General features: G+C 36.2%; 1 protein-coding gene across 1 annotated transcript in view; it reads right to left on the bottom strand.

Moving 5' to 3' along the window:
• Window positions 1-22,952, bottom strand: part of LOC145980366 (dipeptidase 1-like) — a 136,302-nt gene that overhangs the window by 40,808 nt on the left and 72,542 nt on the right. Inside the window, exons 4-6 of the mRNA XM_083113428.1 lie at window positions 22,265-22,421; window positions 21,224-21,356; window positions 1,939-2,089 (exon numbers count right to left, since the gene is read on the bottom strand). Coding sequence (XP_082969554.1) covers window positions 1,939-2,089; window positions 21,224-21,356; window positions 22,265-22,421 — 441 coding nt within the window. The remainder of the gene's footprint in view (window positions 1-1,938; window positions 2,090-21,223; window positions 21,357-22,264; window positions 22,422-22,952) is intronic.

Genomic DNA, 22,952 nt, shown 5'->3' with positions numbered 1-22,952 from the left:
GAACTCCAGGACTTCAGGAACTTCAGTCGCAGCCGCTGCTCTCTTGCCAAAATTCTTTATTGGGATGCTAACACCTTGACTGGCTTCCTCCTTCATGAACTCGTGCACGTTGCTTAGAATTTCCCGAGCTTGGCTATGCAAGGTTTTTGATTTCAACTTTGACAGAACTGGAGGTATTATGGAATTTAACGTTCATTAGCAAACACACACTTTCACATACACACACGCAATACACGCACACAACGTCAAACCGGTCAAATACTTAGTATAAAATAAAAATATGGTGCTTCCAATCCAACAAAACTCACCGACACTTTACCTGCCTTTCCCCTTCCGTGACAGAAATAGTGCTTCATTATTACAGTTGGCAACACTAGTTACTAGCTAGCCAATGAACATGCACTGCATAAAAGAAGCAACCACTTCGTCATGCTATATTGCCACATTACCGTCCCTGCCGAACGGTGTGAACCGCGAGCTGGAGCGCTATTCAATTGCTTTCAATGATGTTTGCGCGAGTGTGTCCAGGAATGGAATGACAATATGGCAACAATAAGGAAGGTTGTAGAGCAAGGTAGAACACGTGATGCTAAGAGAGAGGGAGACGAAACGAAAATTCGTATCTACGCAACGGTAAAAATATGTGTGCTGTACTCTACTATACATTATTTGTAAAAGATACATGTAGGCACGTGAGTGTGGCGGAAGATTGAATATTGTTAAAAGGAGACCGTTGTGTACAATATGAATTCTATATTTATGTGCTTTAAGTTTCAATACTACAATCTATCCCGGTAATCTCTGGAGCAAAAGAACGAAAACAAGTCTCTGCGCAAGTAGTGACTCGAGGGGGCTCGACCAATGAATGCATGAGGGGAAAGTGAGTGCATGAAGAGGGACATGCGGCTGCAGCTAACAGCTGTTATCCGTCCACTCGCTTTCTCTTCCGTTACATGTGATCTTGTTCCACAGATTCCCGGGGACGAGTATAAATTGAAGTTTATCAGTTTCAGTCTCGTCACGTCGAGTTTAATACCATGTACAGTCATTGGCAATAACAATGGGACACTTAGATCCTAAAATACTCGCTTCCCTGCAATGCCTAACTATATGGCGGTGGTAGAATTTTCTATTGAAAATTTGTTATTAAAATCTACTTTTCGCCGTTCAGTTGCGCAACAAGTTAACACCTTGCAGAAAGAGAGTATTTCAGGACCTAGGTGTCCCATATTTATTGTAGGTGACTGTACATCTATATATTTTTGGTCTTATATTAAAAATTTTCGAGACGTTCCTGAACGTAATCATCGCCGCTCTCATCTGCAAAATTCGCTAACACAGTTGATTGAAACTCTCCCAAGAGTTAATAGTCATGGCACTTAACCTAATTTCTAACAGTTCTTACTAAAGTTGTTACGTTCCCCGGTTTATTCTCAATGGATCTACTTACTTTTATTCCTCGACGGCGAGCATGAAACTTATCAGCCTACTATGAAGCCCTCACGTTGTGGGAAAACAGATAAGGGTATGTTTACGTAAACCTTACTAACTCTCGAACACAAAAAAATATTTAGATGTCAGTTAATTTTAATATATTACACTTGCACTAGCAATTAAACTCCTTATTACAAACAAAATTGTATTAAGATCATAATAGTTCTTGACTACACAAATTAACACATTTCCAAAATCACTTCCATCATCCAGCAACCTTCATAATAACTCTCACCTAACAACCCACAATCAAATGTTTTAAGGTTAATCCATAACCATAACAGACTACCCAATTGAACAAAACAAATTGCGTCATCATAGACAATTAACATATTAAACACTTAAAATTATGCAATAAGTGGGTGCGTATCAATTACGTTAATATGAAGCTAACTGATTACAAGTTCTTATATTCTGTTTCCCCGAAGCAAAAGTTTTACTCACCAAGGAGTATTGCAGGTGTGAGTGAGCGTCAAATATCTGACTCCCAGCTGATAAAACATTCTGAGGACGCCCAGGCTGCTTCCCAAGGAATGGCCTCCTTCAACACCAATTAGACTCGCCATTCTGCCTGACTGATGGATCTCCTCAATTCCTAGAACCAAAGTCAAATCTTCAGTTATTCTCCTTCACACACGCTTCCTTCACAAAATATCAGCAGAACTAGAAGATTAGTACAAGGCCTGTTCAAAAGAAAACCGAACTCTTTATGTAAAGTTTGTATTAGTTGAAGGGAACTGACAGTGGTGGTGCCTAGCGGTGTCCTTAGTTATTAACATGGATCAGTTTCAAAGCTGTTGCCAACAGCAGTAACGCAGTAGATCGCGTTGAGTGCAGGTGTGCTGAGTGCCCGCGGCGATTTTCAGTTTCCTTACCATGAAGGAGTTGTAAGAGTAGCGAGTACAGGTGTAAAATCCTGTGTTAAATTGCAGAAAACACGGAACATGGGTGTACGGCTAAGATGTGAAAACTAAGATCAAATTATCACTTTGGGTCAGAAAAATCCTCAGAACGGACCAAAAAAGCACGAGGGAATACGTAGATCCCGTGTTAAAGTGATGTTGATCGTTTTCTGCGACTGGCAGTTGATCATCCAGAGTTTTCGCCGCGTGGTTCTACAGTGAACGCAGCATTCTAATTTTACGTCATGCAATGATTACAAGAAAAGGTACGGCGCAATAGGTCTCAGATGTGGCAGAACAAGTCTTGGATGGTTCATCACGATAATGCATGTGCTCATTCTCACTCGTTGTCCGAGAGATTTTGGCAAAGGACCAGGCACCTGTTGTCCCACAACCGGCTTACTCCCCTGATTTTCACCAGCAGACATCTTCCTCCACCCCAAGTTAAAATCAACCCTCAGAGGTCCCAGATTCCAGACAATGGAAGATATCAAGGATAATTCGCTACGGGATCTACAGGCCATTCCGAAACTGGAGTTCCAGCAGGCATTCCAGGACTGGAAGAAACGCTGTGAGCGTTATGTGCACAGTGGAGTGGGTACTTTGATTAAGACAGGCCTAAATAGCTGGTGAATATTACCATTATCTCAATTTTGTAAAATTTCGGTTTCTTTTTTAACAGCCCTTGTATTTTCGTAGCTGTATATATGTATAATTTAGAAGCAGTAGCAGGTGGTCAGTGATTTAGCCGTACTACATTTATAGTCATCTTATGGTGCAATTTTTATTAAAACAAGAAATTATATCCCTCCTCATTTTCCGTGTCTAATTGACACACTATCCGTAACAACAATATTGAGCCCTCAGTTTGCGTGCTTGTAACATTGTTCTTCGTGGGAGGAAAAAACTCAAATATACCTCATTGGAAAGCTACAAGTGTCTGCTTTTAGACAAAAGCAAGACAAAGTGATTTTAACTCTGTCTGTTTCCCATTCAGACAAAAATGTTCGTAAAAGTGTAGTTTTTCGGGTGTTTTTACATAAGTCGAATTCAATTGTGTGTAGCTTGTGTAAAACCGTCGTAAAAATATGATTTTTTTTTGTAATTGAAGCTTGATTCTGTGGAAAAATCTCAGCCAAATATAATGGTACTATCGTCTGTGGAACAGTCACAATTAATGATTAATTATGATGTTGCAATCTCGGCAATTGTCAGCCCAATGGTCATGAAATGCATATCAAAATGATGGCGGTGGAATAAAAATCAAACTTTCATATCTCATTCTTGCACGCTGTGCGAATTGAAACCAACACAGAGAATTGTTTTTCTTGGCAACCGGTTCCCGCGCAATTCACATCGTTGCTAAGAACAAGTGAGTTTTCTTGCCAAGCGTCGCCGCTTGGCCTTTAAACTCCGCGTCCAAGCAGCTTTGACACGAGAAATGAGTCGAAACAATGTGTTGCCCAAAGGAAAGCATTGTAGAGATGCCGACATTTTCTTTTATCACTTCTGTGTTTACATTCCTGTCATGAATTATTGCCTGAATTCCCACATAGCCATGATAATTCTTACGTGCGTTCTATCCAGGTAGTCGGTCTCTCACAAGTTCGCGTGTTTGTTCGTACGCACTGTATTGAGTGATGGCGGTTCTGTGAAGTAATAGTTTTGTTGCATGAAAATGGCAAGACCGTGGTATCATAGTGGTGCAAAAGAAATTATAGTCAGCGCCAAGAGATATTTCGACCAGGGAAAACAAATAGGCGTATCTCACGACATAAAGCAAGGTGTCAAGTGCACGGCGAAGTGTTTTGGGGTTACGTCAGCACAGTGAAAAAAGTTTGTAAAGAAAAAGGGAACAACAAAAAATTGCGTCGACCCAATATTTTATTGGGCGAGTTTTTCCAAGGTGTGGTGAGAAGAAAGATACACGACTTTTATTTCAAATAGTTATCCTTTTGTCTCACTTAATGAACCCACAACTCCTTGCATATTACAAGAGTTGCAGCTGTAAAACAGACCAAAATATAAAATCAATATTTCAGGTGCGTTAAATGCTGAAACCACTACCACAACTCGACACGATGATTAAGTAAATTTTTGCGAGATAAACACAATTGACCTACGTTTTTGCTCGAAATATATTTTATTAAAATGTTAGTTGGCGTGAAGGCTTCAAATGCGCAATTTTCTAAATATAATTTCTATGCGTTGCTATCGCTAGTATGCACCTCGCTCTGTTTCCCTTATGAATTCGCTGAACACAGCATGTGTGTTATTATTGTATGCAGAGAAGACTGGATCTCTCATCGGCTTAATACAAATCGTCCAAATCGAACATCATTTTACTCAATATATCTGTTTAAATGTGCGATATAAAATAATACTGGAAAAATGATGTTCCCTTTAGGTCCACTTTATGCATAAGTAGGCTAATCGGGACTGGACTTACAGTTTAAAGTGGGATTCGAACCGCTATGTACCTTCCCCGCGTACCGAAGGAGACGATGTTCATATGAAGATAAAAGCTAGAAAAAATCGGACAAAAAAACCTGCAGTAGCCTAGAGCAGAACTCCATTTGCAATGTGAGAAATATTTCATTCATTATTTTATGCTGCGACAATAATTTGGATCGGCTCGACGGAACGCACTTGCGCGATTCTCGCAACGGCGTGGAAGTCGCCTGCTGACCGCGGAGTCTGAGATTGGCCCCACTGCGCCATACGTCATGCACCCGTTTACCAAATTAGGAGTGCGAAAGAATAATTAATATCTGTAACCATATTTGAGAAAAGTAGAGATAGTTGATATGTTCTGCATAACACTTGGTACGAGGCCTATTATTTTTATTAATTTAAGCACAATGGAAAACCTATTTTGACGATGTTTTTGTCGATTTTATACTATTGCAAATCTGTGATTTTTCACCTCACACTTGGTACGAGTGGTACGAGGCCTATTATTTTTATTAATTTAACCACAATGGAAAACCTATTTCGATGATGTTTTTGTTGATTTTATACTATTGTAAATCTGTGTTTTTTCATCTCGTACTTCGTACGAATGTCATAATTTCTTACGAGTTAAAGTACGTAACACCTACACCCATTCAAACCTACACCTACACCCACGCACACCCACGCACACCTACACCCACACTCACCCACGCCCACCCACACACACCCATGCACACCCATGCAAATTTATTTTCTGTCTACTTCGGGTCTACTTCTATTGCATCATGTAGCGCAACAAGTTATTATGCTACATTGCGATGGCTCGTAAGGGTAAACTATTGCATCATGTTACGCAACAAGTTATTACGCAATCTTATTATGACCTTGTATCTGACGTGTTGTTTTCTGATTGGTTGGATTATGACGTAATGCGATGACGTGGTGTCTTCTGATCGGTTGGATTATGACATGATGCAATGCCATGTTGTTTTCTGATTGGCTCACTGTTTCTAATGTTTTCAACGCGGTTTGCGCTGAGGTTATATAAATGCGAAAGCATTACAGGTCAGTCAGTATCGTGAGAGTGTTTGAAGAGTGCGGACGTGTTGTTGCAGTGCTGCTCATAATTTTTTTCATGTGCTAAGCACAGGGTGATGTTTTTTTTACTATATGTGCTTATTAATTTTTTATACTTAGTACAAATATATATTTTATATATAATAAAAAAATAGCTAATGCGTATAAAATAAAAAGTCATGAATATTTTTGGGTTTAAAAAGCAACAACATAATCAGCCTGTAGAGAGAATTCAAGTGAACATGGATGAATTTAGAGAAATTTATCATCAATTGAAAGGGTTACTTCTTGTTCACTTGAATAGTATTTGGTCTCATGTTGACGAGGATACTGGAAAGCACTTATTTGTATTTAATAATAACTTATCATTATATAAGTTACCTGTTAGTGGGAAAATTCAAATAAACGTTTCACCACCCAATGCGGCAGTTTTGCACATAGGTCGAAATTTGTATAGAATTAAACATAGTACATTACTTCCTGATACGTCTTATGATGTGGAAGCTGGTGAATTTCTGTATGCTGAGATAATTGGAGAGTATGATAAATTGATTCCTCTGTTTGTCAAAATAAGAATAATTTATCCTCTTATTAATATATAAAATGCCTAAACCGAAAAAAAACATGGATATATTTGGTAATAGAAGGCGACAGGAGATTCCAGATAATTCAAGCGAGATTGCTAGTTTAGATGCACGTCTAAAGAAACTGAAATCAGATTTACTGATATTACAGAATTCGCTAAATCTAAATATTCAAGCAGAGATTACAAATCTTCAAACTCAACTGATTGATCCTATAGTAAAAATTGATGGAGAACTCAAATCTTTGCTTGAGAAATATACTAATTTAGCTTCAATAGATCTTCAGAACTTAGAAGAGAATATTGCCAACTTAAAAAAAGAACTCGATAAATTTAGACAAATCCAGAGAACGAATACCAAACAGCTGAAACAGCAATTAAATGACCAGGCAAATAGTATTCGTATCGAACTGCAAACCATCATCCAGAATATCAAAACTCAAGTAGAATATGAGCAGGTAAATGCTAGTATTGCTAAATTGCAAGAACAGCTTCAATCTTTCGAAGTTCCTACATTGCAAAGTAACAAATCTGAATTACAGAAAGATGAACTGCATACAGCTATAACAGAAGTTCAATCGAAACTGCAGACATTGTAAGATTTTATCAATAATTTACCTTCATCTTCTGAATTAAATGCTATTGCTCGGAGCGTTGCCGGCATCAAATTGCAGTTGAAGACTTATGAAGATTTTGGGAAGATACAAGGTACCATAGCTCACATAGAAGATACTATGACAACTATGAGAAATGAGCTAACAAGTGTACAGGAAAATCTGGAATCGAAACTGCCTGGCATTACTGATATTCTAGCTATAGTTCAACAGCAAGTTACTAAGCTTGAAAGCTTGAATACTGAATCAGAATTATCGCATTTCCATCATCTTATTGACGACATTCAGAGTAAATTAGAGACACTGCAACAGTCTACACTTACCCAGGATGACATAACGCAACTGCAAGAAATTTTGAAAAATGCAGCTGATTCAACAGAACTCGATGCTATAAAATTAACTCTCATCACACTTCAGAATACTGTAGCTGCTTTGCCTACTTCTCAGGAAATCAGAGCTATGAGGACAGCAGTACATCGAATTTTAAAATCTGAGGATATCAAAAACATTCAAGCAGAAATTGCGCAAATCAGAGAAACTGTTGCCACTCTCCCCAACAATCAAATAATTAACGAACTACATGCATTATTTACAGAAATCAGATGTCAAGTACACGATCTTGCTACCCAGAGTTCTAAATTGAAACTTGTGGAAAATTCACAAGAGATTATTTCTAATATTATGTTACAATACTACTCTTGAAGCAAGTCAAGAATCTGCTTTATCAGGTTTTGCTACTCAACTTCACGATCTCAAAGAGGAATATAAACAACTATATGTTGATGTAAAAATCAAACCTAGCTACGATGAGTTGGTTCGTACTATCAACGAACACTTGGAATCGGTATTAAGCGGACTAGATGGCGTAGATACTCGTCAATTTTATTCTATGGAAATTGTTAGGTTACAAAGTGTTCCAAATGCTCGAGAGCACTGGACGTACGCCAATGCTGGCAATGTTTACAAATTATATCCATACACTCAGGTACATTAATTTTTTGTTGATGGAAGTTTACGATTTCTGAAGTTTAGTTTTCTAAAACATGGAAAACATATTGAAGTTCCTCAGTTTACTATAGTGCGAAAAGATGGTATACACAAGGTAGTTCAAATACCTATTGCATACTGGGATGAGTCTATCAATAAATATAAAGTACATGACGACGAACAATTATCAGTTTTTGATATTGAAATTGGTGACAAGCTAGTATTTGACATAAAGCGATTGTACCCTGAGGACAATCCATTTTATGCGATATTCTCACTTCGAACTCTATGTCAAGACAAGATATAGTTCATGAATTACACAAACCAGCCCGTCGCAATTACAAGCGATTAAGTGTAGTAACGAAAGGTATAAATGAATTCTTCCAGGCAGATCTGATCGAGATGGCCCCTCCAAGGGGGACTTTAAAAAATTTGGATAAGATAAATCATGGTTACAAATATATGCTTACAGTTATTGACTGGTACTTGTGTTACCGAGGCTTTTAAGTCGATATTCAGTGAGGGAAGGATACCAAAATATTTACAGACAAGTAGAGGGAAAGAATTTTACAATTCTACATTTGCTAAGTTAATGCAACAACATAATATTAAACATTATTCTACATACAGTGATCTGAAAGCTAGTATAGTGGAACGATTCAACAGGACATTAAAAAATCGCATGTGGAGACAATTCACTCTACAGGGCAATTATAAGTGGGTGCAAATTTTACCCGAGCTAGTTCATGATTACAACAATACAGTAGAAGTACTATTCACATGAAACCTGCTGAGGTAACCAAATCTGATGAGCAACGATTGATTTCTACTGTTTATTGTAAAAAGTATAAATACACTACCAAGAAGCCAAAGTTTAAAATAGGGGATCAGGTAAGGGTCAGTAAATATAAACAGTTATTCGAGAAGGGATTTACTAAAAATTGGAGTACGGAGTTATTCTCAGTGGTTCAAGTTTTACCAGGGAATAGAAATACATATATCATAAAAGATAATCATAACAAAATATTGAAAGGGAGATTCTATGAAGAGGAACTTAGTAAAACAAAATATCGAGATACATATCTAATCGAGAAAATATTGAAGAAGAAAAATAATAAATTGTATGTGAAATGGTTAGGTCTGCAAGACAAAAGTTGGATAGAAGCAAACCAGGTGATTCTTTGACACCAACATGGAATGTGGTACAGCGTTTACCAGATGTAGTGGAAACTAATAAGAAAAATGGAGAGTTCTTACCTGATAACATAAGATGCCTCATTGCAGGCCCATCAGGTTGTGGAAAAACCACTTTGCTGGTTGATAATTACTTGCTTGCCCCCAATTGGCTAGATTGGAAAAATAGACACTTGTATGTATTCACAAAGAGTTTAGAACAACCGAAATACCAACAACTCATGAAGATGTACGAGGGACTGGGCATAGCTACATTAGCATCAACAATAAAACCTCTCGACCAATGTTTGAAAAATTCTGTTGTGGTGTTCGATGATGTTATTTTGGAAAATCAGAATGAAATTAGAATTTTTTTTACACAGGGTCGTCACAAAGAAATAGACTGCTTTTATTTAGCTCAAATTTATTCCAAAATTCCCAAACAGTTACTACGAGATAATACAAACTTAATCTGTTTGTTTCGTCAAGATCATACTAATTTCAAACATGTATACGATGATTATGTGGGAGGAGACTTAAATTACAACCAATTTTCAAAATTCTGTTCATCTTGTTGGAACAGCGACGATTTTGGATTTGTTACTATCGACATGACTCGGAAACCTAACAATGGTAAGTTTAGAAATAAAATCAACGACTTTTTAAACGTTGAAACGATATAAAATAACCATTAATCAAAAAACAAAAAATATGACGAAACATAAAATAGAAGATAATTCGAAATTACGAGAGTACTTGTCCAAACGTTTCAAAGGTTGGAAATCAGAGAATCGAGGTTTTTACGAACAACACAAGCGTCAAGACCAACCTATTATCGATGCAATCAGCGGTCTCGGTAAAGAGATTAAGAGTGCGACAGAACAAAATAAAAACCTCACCAATGAATTGGTACCTCTTACTGCTAAAAATTATGCAGAATTTCCTCCTAAGCCATTATCTAGTATCCACACACCCCTGGTACTCAAGGAACCACCTGCTAAAGTAGCTATAGAAGAATCAGAGAAAATCGAGTTGGGTCCCCTAGCAAGGGATTATTTAAGTACAGGATAATTCGAAAAAGATGAGGTGTTTGGTTTGTATCCAACTATGGAGGGTAATGAAAGCGTAGTATGGAAAATTGGCAAGTCTAAAGTAACATTTGAAGGGGATAACATAAAAATTAATTTGGGTGGGGGAAACAGCTGGTCCAGATATCCTGGTACCGTAGGGCTATGGGAGCTTATTACCAAAAAACAACCAAAAAATTTTACAGAAGATGATTATCAAAGTTACTCTGAAATTTTGAAACTCTCTGATGCTTTGAACCAAAATAACGATGCTAGTCAAAAGCGTGTAAAATCGAGCAGCGGGGATAAATACAAAAATCTGATTAAACCTATCTGGAATCAACTCAAAACCGGTAGTGGTATAAAACAATACAATACTCTACCTAAGGAATTTGTATGGGTAAACGATGTGAGAAAACTTATAGATAGGTTGCTTGTTATAGCAGGAGAGGAAAATGCTGGGAACAATAATTTCCATAATGAGAAAATGGGTATTGTAAACATGATTAGTGACAAGTTAGCTAATTTTATTGTAAACGATCCTAAAGGTATAAGATACTTAATTAAAATTATCAATACTCTACCTCCTAAATTCTGGAATATATCAGAGGGTCGAGGTTTAGTGAATGATATTATTAATAAACTTCCGTTCGAGTTACACGTACCTGGTTACCAATATTGTGGTCCTGGTACAAAACTTGAGAAACGAATAGAGAGAGGGGACAGAGGTATTAATCCTCTGGATGCAGCTTGCAAAGAACATGATATTGCTTACAACACACACAAAGATCTGAATGATCGTCATGTACCTGATCAAAAACTGGAAGAGGCAGCTTTTGGAAGATTAACAAGCAGAGATGCATCATTGGGTGAAAAAATAACAGCGTTGGGTACAACTATTTCTATGAATACAAAACAAAAATTAGGGTGGGGTTTGTAATATAAATACACTGAAAAATAATAATAACAACAACATGAAACCAAAAGGAGTTGTGTACCAAATAGCGTATCATGATCTTAAAAATTTAAAACTTAATTCGATTTTAACTAAAAAACAACAAGAAAAGAAGAGGCAATGTATAGCCAAAGGGAACGGAATGAAATTATTACTCAGTACGCCACAATTAAAAAGATTGCAAAATGCAAGAAAGAGAACACATAGTGGTGGATTCATTCAGCATTCCAGCTATCCTGGCTGCATTGGGGGCAGTTGGGAGCTTGGCTGGGGTAGTGCTGCTATTCCGAAAACTGTGATTGATTCGAAAAAAAATAAGGCAGAACTAGAAGAGCAAAAGCGTCATAATCTTGCCATGGAGAAAAAGATAGGCAAATGTGTGAAGCCTAGAGCATTCAGAAAATTAAAAAAAAAAGAAGAAGCACTCACGAACCAAGACACTGAATCTTTAATTAAAATATTTAAAATTAAACACTTCGGGGGGGTTTCATGTCTGATTCTCTCCCTAAATGTAGTTCTCACTCTCGAGAATGTGGCGTGGTGAATTTGGACAAGTCCGAAAACGTTGGTACTCACAGGATATGCTATTATAAACAAAATGACAATGTTTTTATTTTCGATTCTTTCGGACGGGTACCCCCTACAGAATTGATTCGTACTTGAAACATGTTGAAATTTATTACAACAACGATCGTATTCAAGATTTCGATCAAATTACGTATATGTGGCTATGTTTGCATTACGATGCTCAGAATTTTAAATAAAATACCAAACATCAAATTAAAAGATTTTCAAAAAGCTGTATTATATATTAAATATGGGAATTTTCCATCTCTCCAGCGAGACTCCGGTTTTGAAACTACATCTTCACGATGATATTATCTATCCAAAATCCATAGCTCTGAGAGCATTCTACATCATGTATCTGATACCGAATGTAACTACCTACAACAATACTATATTAGTAGGTAATGAAAAAATAATTATTCTTCCTGGACAGTATAACTTATCTACTTTACAATTTGAACTTCCAACTACTGTCTTGCTTTCTCAAAATTGTGTAACACACAGAGTAGAGATTGTAACTACCAATGAAACAGTGGACTTATCTACCATGGGGGAACTTTTAGGATTCGAGAACAATAGCAAATTAGAACCAGGTGTTAGGCATGTAGGTAAATTTATACCAAAATTCTTAGCTATTGAGACATTGAATATTCACTGTAAGATTGCCAAAGGTATGATTATTAAAGCAGAAGAAAATTCGATTGGCAGTCACAAGGAGACAGGTATCATTGCTACATCTAAACCGAATTCGGAAATAATGGAACCTATCTTCTATTCCCCAATCCCACCAGTCTATTTCCCTGTTTCTATTGATAAAGTTAATTACATAGAGATAACTATTACAAATGAGAAAAATGAGATCATCGATTTTGCCGGTGCTAATAGCACTGCGATAATAGAAATTAATATTTAAAATATATAAATAAATAGCAAGATGGAAAATATCGAGAGTTATGAATTACAGTCCTTCCCTCCAAACAGGAGGACATTTGCAAATTTGAATCAGCCCAACAAGGAGACACAGTATGACATCACGGTAGGGGATGGGTTCATTCATCCACATAGATCTGATCTGTATATAAAATTTGATATTGTAAAACAAAGTAATGGTGAAGAATATCCCCTCCTTGGGGCTAATATAAAACTTATAGATAATTTTGTTCCATTCTTATTCTCTCAAATTGAAGTCAGAAAGCATGGTACAGTGATTGACAGGATTGATTGCCCTGGAATTACATCCACTACAGTGGGGACATTGAAACTTTCCAAATCAGAGAGTGCATATTATAAAGTTGGTGGGTTCGAAGCTGGAACAAAAATTCAAGCAACAAGTCACACATACTATTCCCCATGAGATTGCAATTTGAATTTTTCTCTGATTATAAAGAAATTATGTGGAGAGGTGGTTTGAGTGTCATATTTCGCAGAGCACCCAATGATCATAATGCCATCATGAGATACAAAACTTTGAATGCAGATGGAACAGCTAATGAGGCTAGTTTACCCGAAGCTGCGAAATGTGTGATCCAGTCTATAGAGTTACGAATGCCTATAGTTGAATATGAATCGAATTATGCTCTCAAATACAAAGCCAACATTTTGAAAAATCCCCAAATTCCGATTCAATTTTATACTTATCAATGCATACAGAGGTCAGTGGAGGGTAAATTGTTTGAATTTGATCTTACCAATCAGTTCCAATCTTTGCAATATGACATGCCAGAGTTTGTAGCTGTGCTGTTTCAGACAGGGAGAGATCAGGAAAAAGATAGCAGCCAGTTTGATAATTGTAAAGTTAAAAATGTGTATATGAATAATGGCAGAAATGAAGTATTTCCTCGTGAACATTACAATTTAAACATTACAGAACAAGATTAATTAAAATTATATGAAGCTTATAGTGCATTTAAAAGAGTAACTGAAGGTAGCATAGACATGTATTATATTCCAGATGAGTTCATAATTCACAGACCAATGTTTTTAATAAATGCGTCAAAAAGAAAATTAGTAGTTATAAATGATCGAACTAATATAAAATTGATATGTGAATTTCATGAAACTCTATCTGAAAATACTACATGCAGTGCAATTTTAATTGTGGAGGAATCATATATTTATGATGTAAAAAATGAAAGAGTGATGGAAAAATTTTAATAGTAGAGAATAATATATAAAAAATTAAACTATGTGTAGGATTTTTTTTTGTTATTTTCAAAAGTTTAGTTTGATGATAGGTTTATTTTTTTTTCACATGTGTTGACTGCAATTATTATTAACTTCTAAACTAAAGTGCCCCCAAGGTAAAGTATGGATTCCACACTCGAGAATACACCTCTTGTCGTCATGTGGATCCAGGGCTACTTTTTTTTATTTTATTCGTTGTAATCTCATGGTTTGAGCTTTGTATTCTATTATCCTCTCGAAGTATCCTCGACTGTGAAGAAAGTCAACAAATATAATCCTGGAATGTTAGTTTGTTTTCCACAGTATCTTTGCACGTTCCTTTTGCTTTCTTCGTGACGCTACTCTCTGTCCTGAATGTATACATCTTCGAACGCAAACCAGCGAACTCAACAATAATATCACCGTTACATTCAACTTTGAACTTACCGAGAACCTTCTTGTTGTGGGAAGGAATTCCAAATCTGTTGGGTTGAGGATAGGAAGAAGTGTCAAAATACCCAAGCATGGAAGGATGTTTAAGATCTTCGCAGAGGTTAGATGTTTGTATGTCATAAATAAAACTATCGGTGTCCGTGTACAAAATTGACAGCTTATCATTATAGAAGGGTTTCATAATATTATAGTGAAATTCGAACATGTACAATTTCGACAAGTCGAGAACCGTTGCGCCAACGTAAATAGGTTTCCTGAATTTTATTAATTTTATATCTAGATTAAAAAGTGGCAAATTCTTGTTGTAAATTTTTCGTGATTTGAATCTAGGATCAGATACTAATTTTCTACATTTATTGTTATCTGAAACCAATTTTATGTCTATATGCTTTCTGACGTTCTCCATCGTTTTTCCCTAAACGGCATTATTCATTAATTTATAAAAATCTTTATCTAATTCTGAAATAGCAGCTGTTCTGTGTCTTGTGTTGGTCTCAATATAAGATTTTAACCATGCAGAGTGTTTGAACTTGAGAATTCTTTTCACATTTACTACCTGAACACCCTTCCCAATCAAAAACTGGAGATTCTTGTAGTGGACGACATATCTCTCTTTTCTCTCTAGAGTTAACATAAGCTTGCTTTGATTAGAATCAGGTGGCCATTTAATTTCTGGAGCCGGAGGTAAATCGGAAAAAGTAGCATGCAAAGTATTTGGAAATTCAATGTCCACCTCAATGAACAGACAAAATTCAGAATCGTCGAAACGATTAATATCAATTGAAATAGGATCCAGCCACTCGAATCCTCCGTATGGAAGTTTTTGTATCATTGCGAACCCGTAGAGATTGTTTAGGTCAGCGTAAAATATGTAATTCGATGGTCGATTTGCATCGTATTGATTCTCAGACATGTGAATATTGTTTGCCTTTGCGTATCTCTGCGAACATTGCACCATCCCCCCACGTATCCCCCTTTCTATAAAAAGTAACATGTCCACATCCGATATCAATTCCAACTTGATCCTTGTCTGGAGCAACATAGCAGACCACGCCAAACCAGGAAGACTGTAGAAGTATGCTGCATCTAATTTATAAATATTTATTGCTGTTTTTCTAAACACTTGGAATACATCAGCAAGTATTGTTACGTCTAATTTGAGATACACATCGTGATAATCGTCAAGAGCATCTCAATTCCTTCCATATTAATTACGCATGTTCGTATTCTTCGTTCGTGATTCCGGTTTTTTCGGTTGACTGAAGAATTCTTTTTGAGATGGGAGAGTGTCATCGTCAAATTTAGATTCATCGGTTACATATTCGTAAGGATAAATGCCTTTACCTTTAATCAGTTCTAGGTATATGTTTGGAAAAGTAGCTTTTGTAATTTTAAATTGTTCGTCAGTAAGTTTAATCGCTAAAGCATCGAGACTTGCCGATAGGAATCTAAAAGAATCTAGAAACCTCATCTCTATGATTTCATTCCTTGCTGGAATCTTAACTTTTTTACTTATAGAAATATAACGCTCTTCGTTTTGATCAAGAATATCTATTTTTTGCGTATCGTATCCAAGATTTCTAATTAAGAAATGGAAGTCGTAATTGGATCCATTGTGAAAAAATATTGGTACGAATTTGGGCTTCTGGATCTTGAGGTTGCAGGTGTTACAAATTCCACTAATGTAGTTTCCGGTGAAGTGATTGTGGTGAAATACTTTCCCATTCTCATTCGTGAATTGTTGATCGCACACCGGACACGTTTCAATGTTATTGTAAGATTGAAGTTCATCGCTTGATAGTGGAAGCATTGATTTCGATTGACATAAGAAGCTGCCAATGTTCTCAACCTCCTCCACCATCTTTTTGAAAAAGAGTTCAATAACATTTGGTCCGCGATATATATATATGGTTTATCTATCCTATCTTGCCAAACAACAACATATCCAAAACTATTTGGATCATGAACCTGGTACGGTGTTGTGGAAGACAATTCTGGATCCGGATCGCAATAAGGCAATGGTTTGAGAAAAGCTTCAAAGTCCGCAATGATAATAGCCGGATGTTCCAACAAAGCCTTGTGCATTTTAAATTCTTCGAATTCATTTGCTTTGGGCATCAACATACGAGCCGGTCTGTTAACTCCACAGTAGACTTTATGTTCAGCAAGTTTTTGTTTGGCAATTTCTTGATTTTTGAAATTTTGATAGTTACGTTGGTTACGATCGTCGAATACAGTTAAACACCTTGGACAAACTTCGATGTGTGTACAAAACTTGGTTGTTTGGCTTCTGAGCAAGCGGGACAGTGAACGAATTAGGGTGTAATGATGAACATTATCGTCAGCAATGAGAAGGAGATCGATTTCCATGGCTTCGTCATCAACAATATTAGTCATCCTAACAGGATGCACAAAATTCTTAACTGAAGTATATGAATATACATTTATAGCTAATCGTTTTCCTTCTCCATTTCGTACCCTGTTTTCAAACTTTGTTATGTTGAAAATAGCAACAGGGTATTCGATGCCTGTCATAGCATATTCAATCTCATCAATATATTGTATGTAATGACTAACCTGTTGCGGATTATTTGAACGATGAACCGGGTGAAGCGCTGCTAAAATGCACCACATAAAACACTTATTGTCGGTGTTATAAATGTTCAGCACAGCTTTTTTATGCTGAATTTCTACCGGAAGTGGAACTTAGCTTGAAGCAGAAAAAGGTGTAAATTTGTCTACACAAGCGATTAACCTGTGAGGACTTCCACATAGAGACCAACCTGATCCCTTAGCTTCGAATTCATCGTGTTTCCTAATCAATTCACTAGTAAGATTAGAATAAAAAACGTTCAAATTATCAATGTCTGCCAAATAAAGAACTTGGTTTCTCGTTTTGTGAAAGAAAATATTTCTTGTACCATTGGGTTTCTCATATTTACAAATTAGATCAACATATACTTTTATGGAGTCGTTTTCTAGTTTATTTTTCAGAATATTTATGATAGATGTTTTAATTTCACTCAAGAAACTAGAAATATCACAGCGTGGGTTCGAAGTAAAACAGAAATCCAAGAGTTGGTTGTTGAAATCAGATCTAATCGGCTTTTGGTCTTTAGACATGTTAATTTGATTAGAAGTAGAAGCTTCAGTTTCAGGATGATCAATTTTTCTTTTCAATGTTCCATGTCCGGTTGATGCTTTGCAAATTTTCATGTGTTTGCTTAAATGTGCAATGCTAATTATTTATCCACATTGAGTACAAGGCTTAGTAGGTAAGAAACGATTTATTTTCGAACCTGCTTCGCTACATCTTGCCCTATGCTTGATAATATTAGTTTTGGAGATTAATTTTCCACAAATAGCACATTCGATGAAAGTGGTAGATGACATTTTTTTTAATATGCTTTAGGAAAATAACAATAAGACACATAATCAAGTTAAAATTCAATAAGATTCTTTTAAACTTACGATAATTGATAGAATGTAACTTAAAAAAGACAATTGTTATAATCATAATAATTTTTTTTTCAGCTCTGGTATTTATATACAAATTTTCTCGGAAAGAAATACAAAATTCAATACAAATACAAATTCATACAAATTCAATCTGTGTGAAAAACAACTTGAACCACCTTCAAGATAAAATAATTGTAGCTATTACGATAAAATTTTCAGCTATGTTGTTTATACAGAATTTCCAGAGACAACAAGTAACGTCCGATCATATCAAAACTCAAGCTGATCGAAATTACTACGCTAGCTTTAAAATAAATTAAATACTTAACTTTTAACGAAAAAAATTATGAGCAGCACTGCAACAACACGTCCGCACTCTTCAAACACTCTCACGATTCTGACTGACCTGTAATGCTTTCGCATTTAAATAACCTAAGCGCGGACCGCGTTGAAAACATCAGAAACAGTGAGCCAATCAGAAAACAACACGGCATCGCATCACGTCATAATCCAACCGATCAGAAGACACCACGTCATCGCATTACGTCATAATCCAACCAATCAGAAAACAACACGTCAGATACAAGGTCATAATAAGATTGCGTAATAACTTGTTGCGTAACATGATGCAATAGTTTACCCTTACGAGCCATCGCAATGTAGCATAATAACTTGTTGCGCTACATGATGCAATAGAAGTAGACCCGAAGTAGACAGAAAATAAATTTGCATGGGTGTGCATGGGTGTGCGTGGGTGGGCGTGGGTGAGTGTGGGTGTAGGTGTGCGTGGGTGTGCGTGGGTGTAGGTGTGCATGGGTGTGCGTGGGTGTAGGTGTGCGGGGGTGGGCGTGGGTGTAGGTGTGCGTGGGTGGGCGTGGGTGTAGGTGTTACGTACTTTAACTCGTAAGAAATTATGACACTCGTACGAAGTGTGAGATGAAAAAACACAGATTTACAATAGTATATAATCAACAAAAACATCGTCAAAATAGGTTTTCCATTGTGCTTAAATTAATAAAAACAATAGGCCTCGTACCACTCGTACTAAGTGTGAGGTGAAAAATCACAGATTTGCAATAGTATAAAATCGACAAAAACATCGTCAAAATAGGTTTTCCATTGTGCTTAAATTAATAAAAATAATAAGCCTGGTACCAAGTGTGATGCAGAACCGGTCAGTTATCTCTACTGAGGAACACACGCCAAATTTCTGGCATTTGATCAAAGGCGTTATATCAACAGTTATTTGAAAATTTCATTGAATTTGTAATTATGCATTTCTAGTTTGCACGTTTCCCTAGAATGTCAATTTTTGAAGTATCTAGTAAAAATATGCATTTTTTTTCTACAGAGGTGCAAAAATAATCAAACTTCAAACACAAAATCTGAAGATTATATGTACAGTCGATTATGAACTGTATGGTGTTAAGTTCCCCGTTCGTAAAAATTGGAAGGAAAACTACACTTTTCAGTGAATTTTTCATTATAGCAAGATAACAAAGTTAAGAAAAATTATAACGCTTATTAAAAAGTAGATACTTGAAGCTTTCCGATGAGGTATATTTAACTTTTTGCCTCCGACGGAGTACAATTTTACAAGCGCGTAAACCGAGGGCTCAATATTTTTGTCACGGACAGTAGTTAGATTTTTTCTTTTAGAAAACATGAAAATATTATTATTATGAGCGAAAAAATAGTAAAAATTGAAAATATCTGTTCTCTTTACATGGCCTCCTCAATGGCGTAGTTCAACGTCGTTGCCTTTAATCAACAGGTCCCGGGTTCTATACCCGTGGAGGCACATCGCACTGTGGTTCGGATCCCACTTTAAACTGTAGATTCAGTTCCGATTAGACTATCTGTGCATAAAGTGGACTTAAAACAACAAATAAATCAGTCAATCTATCACTGTACATTTTGTGCGTGAAAAATTAATTTTAGAGATGTAAAATATTGCAAGTTCCATTACATAGTATAATTTTTATAGTCGCATATGGTTTTGAAATTTGAGAAACACGTCGACCTACATTAACTTGTGGTTGTAGTGACACAGTCTCTGTTTGTGCAGGAGTATTTATTGAAATTAATTTCTCCCTTACAAGGAAAATTATATTAACACAACTCATCAAATGTATTGAGGAACTATTTAGCTAAGAAATATAAAAATGAAACTTTCCGAAAAAAAAATTATAATGTTTAAGCATGGTCAAAACAATAAACTTTACATTTTACATTTGTGACCGTTGTGATTCTGGCATAATATATACGGGTATATGTATGTTCCCTATGATTTGTTACTAATTTGAAATCAGAGGAAATCTATGAAAGTGTAACCTGTTTTCTTAGAGCCTAAATGTTTTCATATATCGTAACTCGGAAACATGAATTTTTCTCCGACAAAATGCACATGCATGTTCAGACCTGAGAAAAGAAATAATAAAACTTTGGTTAAAAAACGGAGGGAGCGGTGGTAAATTTTCTCTTTTCTCTATGTTTTGTCGTCAAATAATCGATATACAGAGTGTCCGAGAAAGAATAGTGGGGTTTGTGAAGTTATTGTGACTAATACTTTACACGGTATTCAGTGAAAGTGACTTTATTACATGTAGCAACTCAAACATTTTATACGGTGAGGTAACAGATGCATTAGCAACATAAATGAATTCTGAACGAACATGCAGACAGTCTGGACAGCATTTACATTAGAAGGTTTCGATGTGTGCAACATTGACAGAACGAGACACACCATAACGGTGTTGAATTTCAGTCCACACACTATCGATAACATTCGGAGTAATGTTGTCAAGTGCTTCTCTGTTTTGAGATAATTCACACTGTGATTTTAATCCTGAGATCTATTTACGTGCGCCTAGCAAGTCATTCTTGTAGTGTTCATCTACCGCTGATGCTGCCGACTGGACGCATATCACCACTGCCGAAACTACTTGAGTTGCTGAACATAATAAATCCACTTCATCTGTCTCCACTGTCATAATATTCTCCTTAAACATTACCATTCTTTTTCGGAGACTCTGTATATTATATTGACCTTTCCCTTTACTTTGAGTGAAAATTGGCATAATAATTGGCCTAATAATTTTCAGCCTAACATAAAGTCCGAATGTCCCAATATTAGTTCGTACTTTACCCTAGTGATCTTCACCCAAATATACTGATGTCAGCAATGGAAAGAATACGTGATGTATATACAGTTTATTACTGTTAAATTGTTTATATTCTTACTGTAAAAATGAATACAGGAATGGTGTTGTTACCCTCAGCTGTGGTAGCGAGTTGAGTGTGTCCAGGGTATTTTTCCACGAGCCTCCAGATCAAGTCAATCTGCTCCAGTGTAAGCTGGACTGAATCCAGGAATTGAGAATTGCAAGGAACATACGCCGACCAGAACTGCAACAGAACAAAGGAAAATCATTAGTAAGAAGTGCCAATCGATAATTGGAAAATTTGGAAATATCATATCTGTAAGTCTGTATATCATGGTGTAGCAGGAGAATATTATTAGTTTATACGTGTTCGACCAAGATATATTGATTTGTAACTACAAAGAGATTATGTTACACTTGCTGCTAATAACACATGTGCAAATCAGTTATTTAGATTAAATATACAGGGTGGTGATTATTTTGTCTACCAATTTCAGTTGGTAATGCTTTGATCATAACAAAGGAATATTATATTGGACTTGAACTCTCCAAGAATTGTCCTCGAACACGATTGATTATTATGGCTATCGTCACTGTTTGACTTAAAAATTCTTGTGTTGTTAATTTGTGCCAAATGTTGCAATTGAAATTCGGGGAATGAAAAGTAACTTTGTTCGCCTTGAAATCCACGTCTGCATAAGAGTGCGTTTGAATTTTCTTGCTAAACGTTTGTGTTTGTGTATATTACCTGTCTCAATTTTCTATTTAAAGTTCGAGTCCTGATTTGAACGCCATTTTGCTTCAAAGAAAGTTCCGAAAGATCAGCTTTCCTCTGACAGCGTATGTCAAGTCCACGTGGAGCCCAGTAAATCCTCCCCTCAAACTCTTCCCACCAATAGCGTCCGTTCTAGGAAGTGACATTATTCAAGTCCACGTGGAGTAAGTGAGATATTGCCAATTCAGTTTCTTCAGAGATTTCATAACGTAAGGTTACGGTTATTTTTTCTAGGTTGTGTTATTATGTTGTGCTATTTTTTATACAAAAAAAATCTTGGGAGTGTAACGTCGTCGCAGGTAAAAGTGGCTACAGCGCTTCTCAGAACTGGAGTTCGAATCAGGACTTGAACCATACCTGTAGCTGCGCTTAGTTACCTGTGCTCCGACCATTCCCCTTCTGAGCCTGTAGAGATCTGTGTGTGACCAGGGACTGCCGGACCATGGCTCCACGTGCCGAAGGTCTTCCGAGAAGCGAAACTCCTGGATTTGATTATGTAAGAATTTTCGTATATTCCAAGGAAGGTCATTATGCCTGAAATACATATGGTTGTACAGATATATTTCTATATTGTTCATTTTAATGTGGATGTACACTTGATAAAACTTTAATTTTCCGCCATGTTCTGGTGAATATTTTACCACAAGTAATTACGTAAAATATTCAGAACCGAAGATAGAATTGTGAGGAAACTTTTAATCCATAAACCATAAAGGAACCTGAACAACAACGAACATACATATTTAAATTTAAGAAGCTGTCTAATACAGGAAAATCCGAAAACAAGTTTTATTTGTCAGAAAATTAAATTCCCGATGCCTACAGAAAAAAAAACACATTTTGTTGAAATTCTATCGTAATAACAGAAATAGGATTGAAATAAACACTGCTAATCAGTGACCTCATAATACTTTCACTTTACAATTCATAAATTTTAAATTAAAGTAGTTTATAACTGTCCAAACGATAGTGACTGGTTTTGTTATTGTTGCAATGAACAAGTGCATTGGTTTTACAACTGGTGTAATAGTGCTTCGATTGCTTGGAAATACATATTAATTATTT

This window comes from Lepisma saccharinum, chromosome 27 (genome assembly GCF_977018435.1).
Source record: "Lepisma saccharinum chromosome 27, izLepSacc3.1, whole genome shotgun sequence".
Lineage (NCBI taxonomy): Eukaryota > Metazoa > Arthropoda > Insecta > Zygentoma > Lepismatidae > Lepisma > Lepisma saccharinum.
The sequence above is the reverse complement of the archived record's forward strand: the minus strand, read 5'-3'. Positions and strand labels throughout refer to the sequence as shown.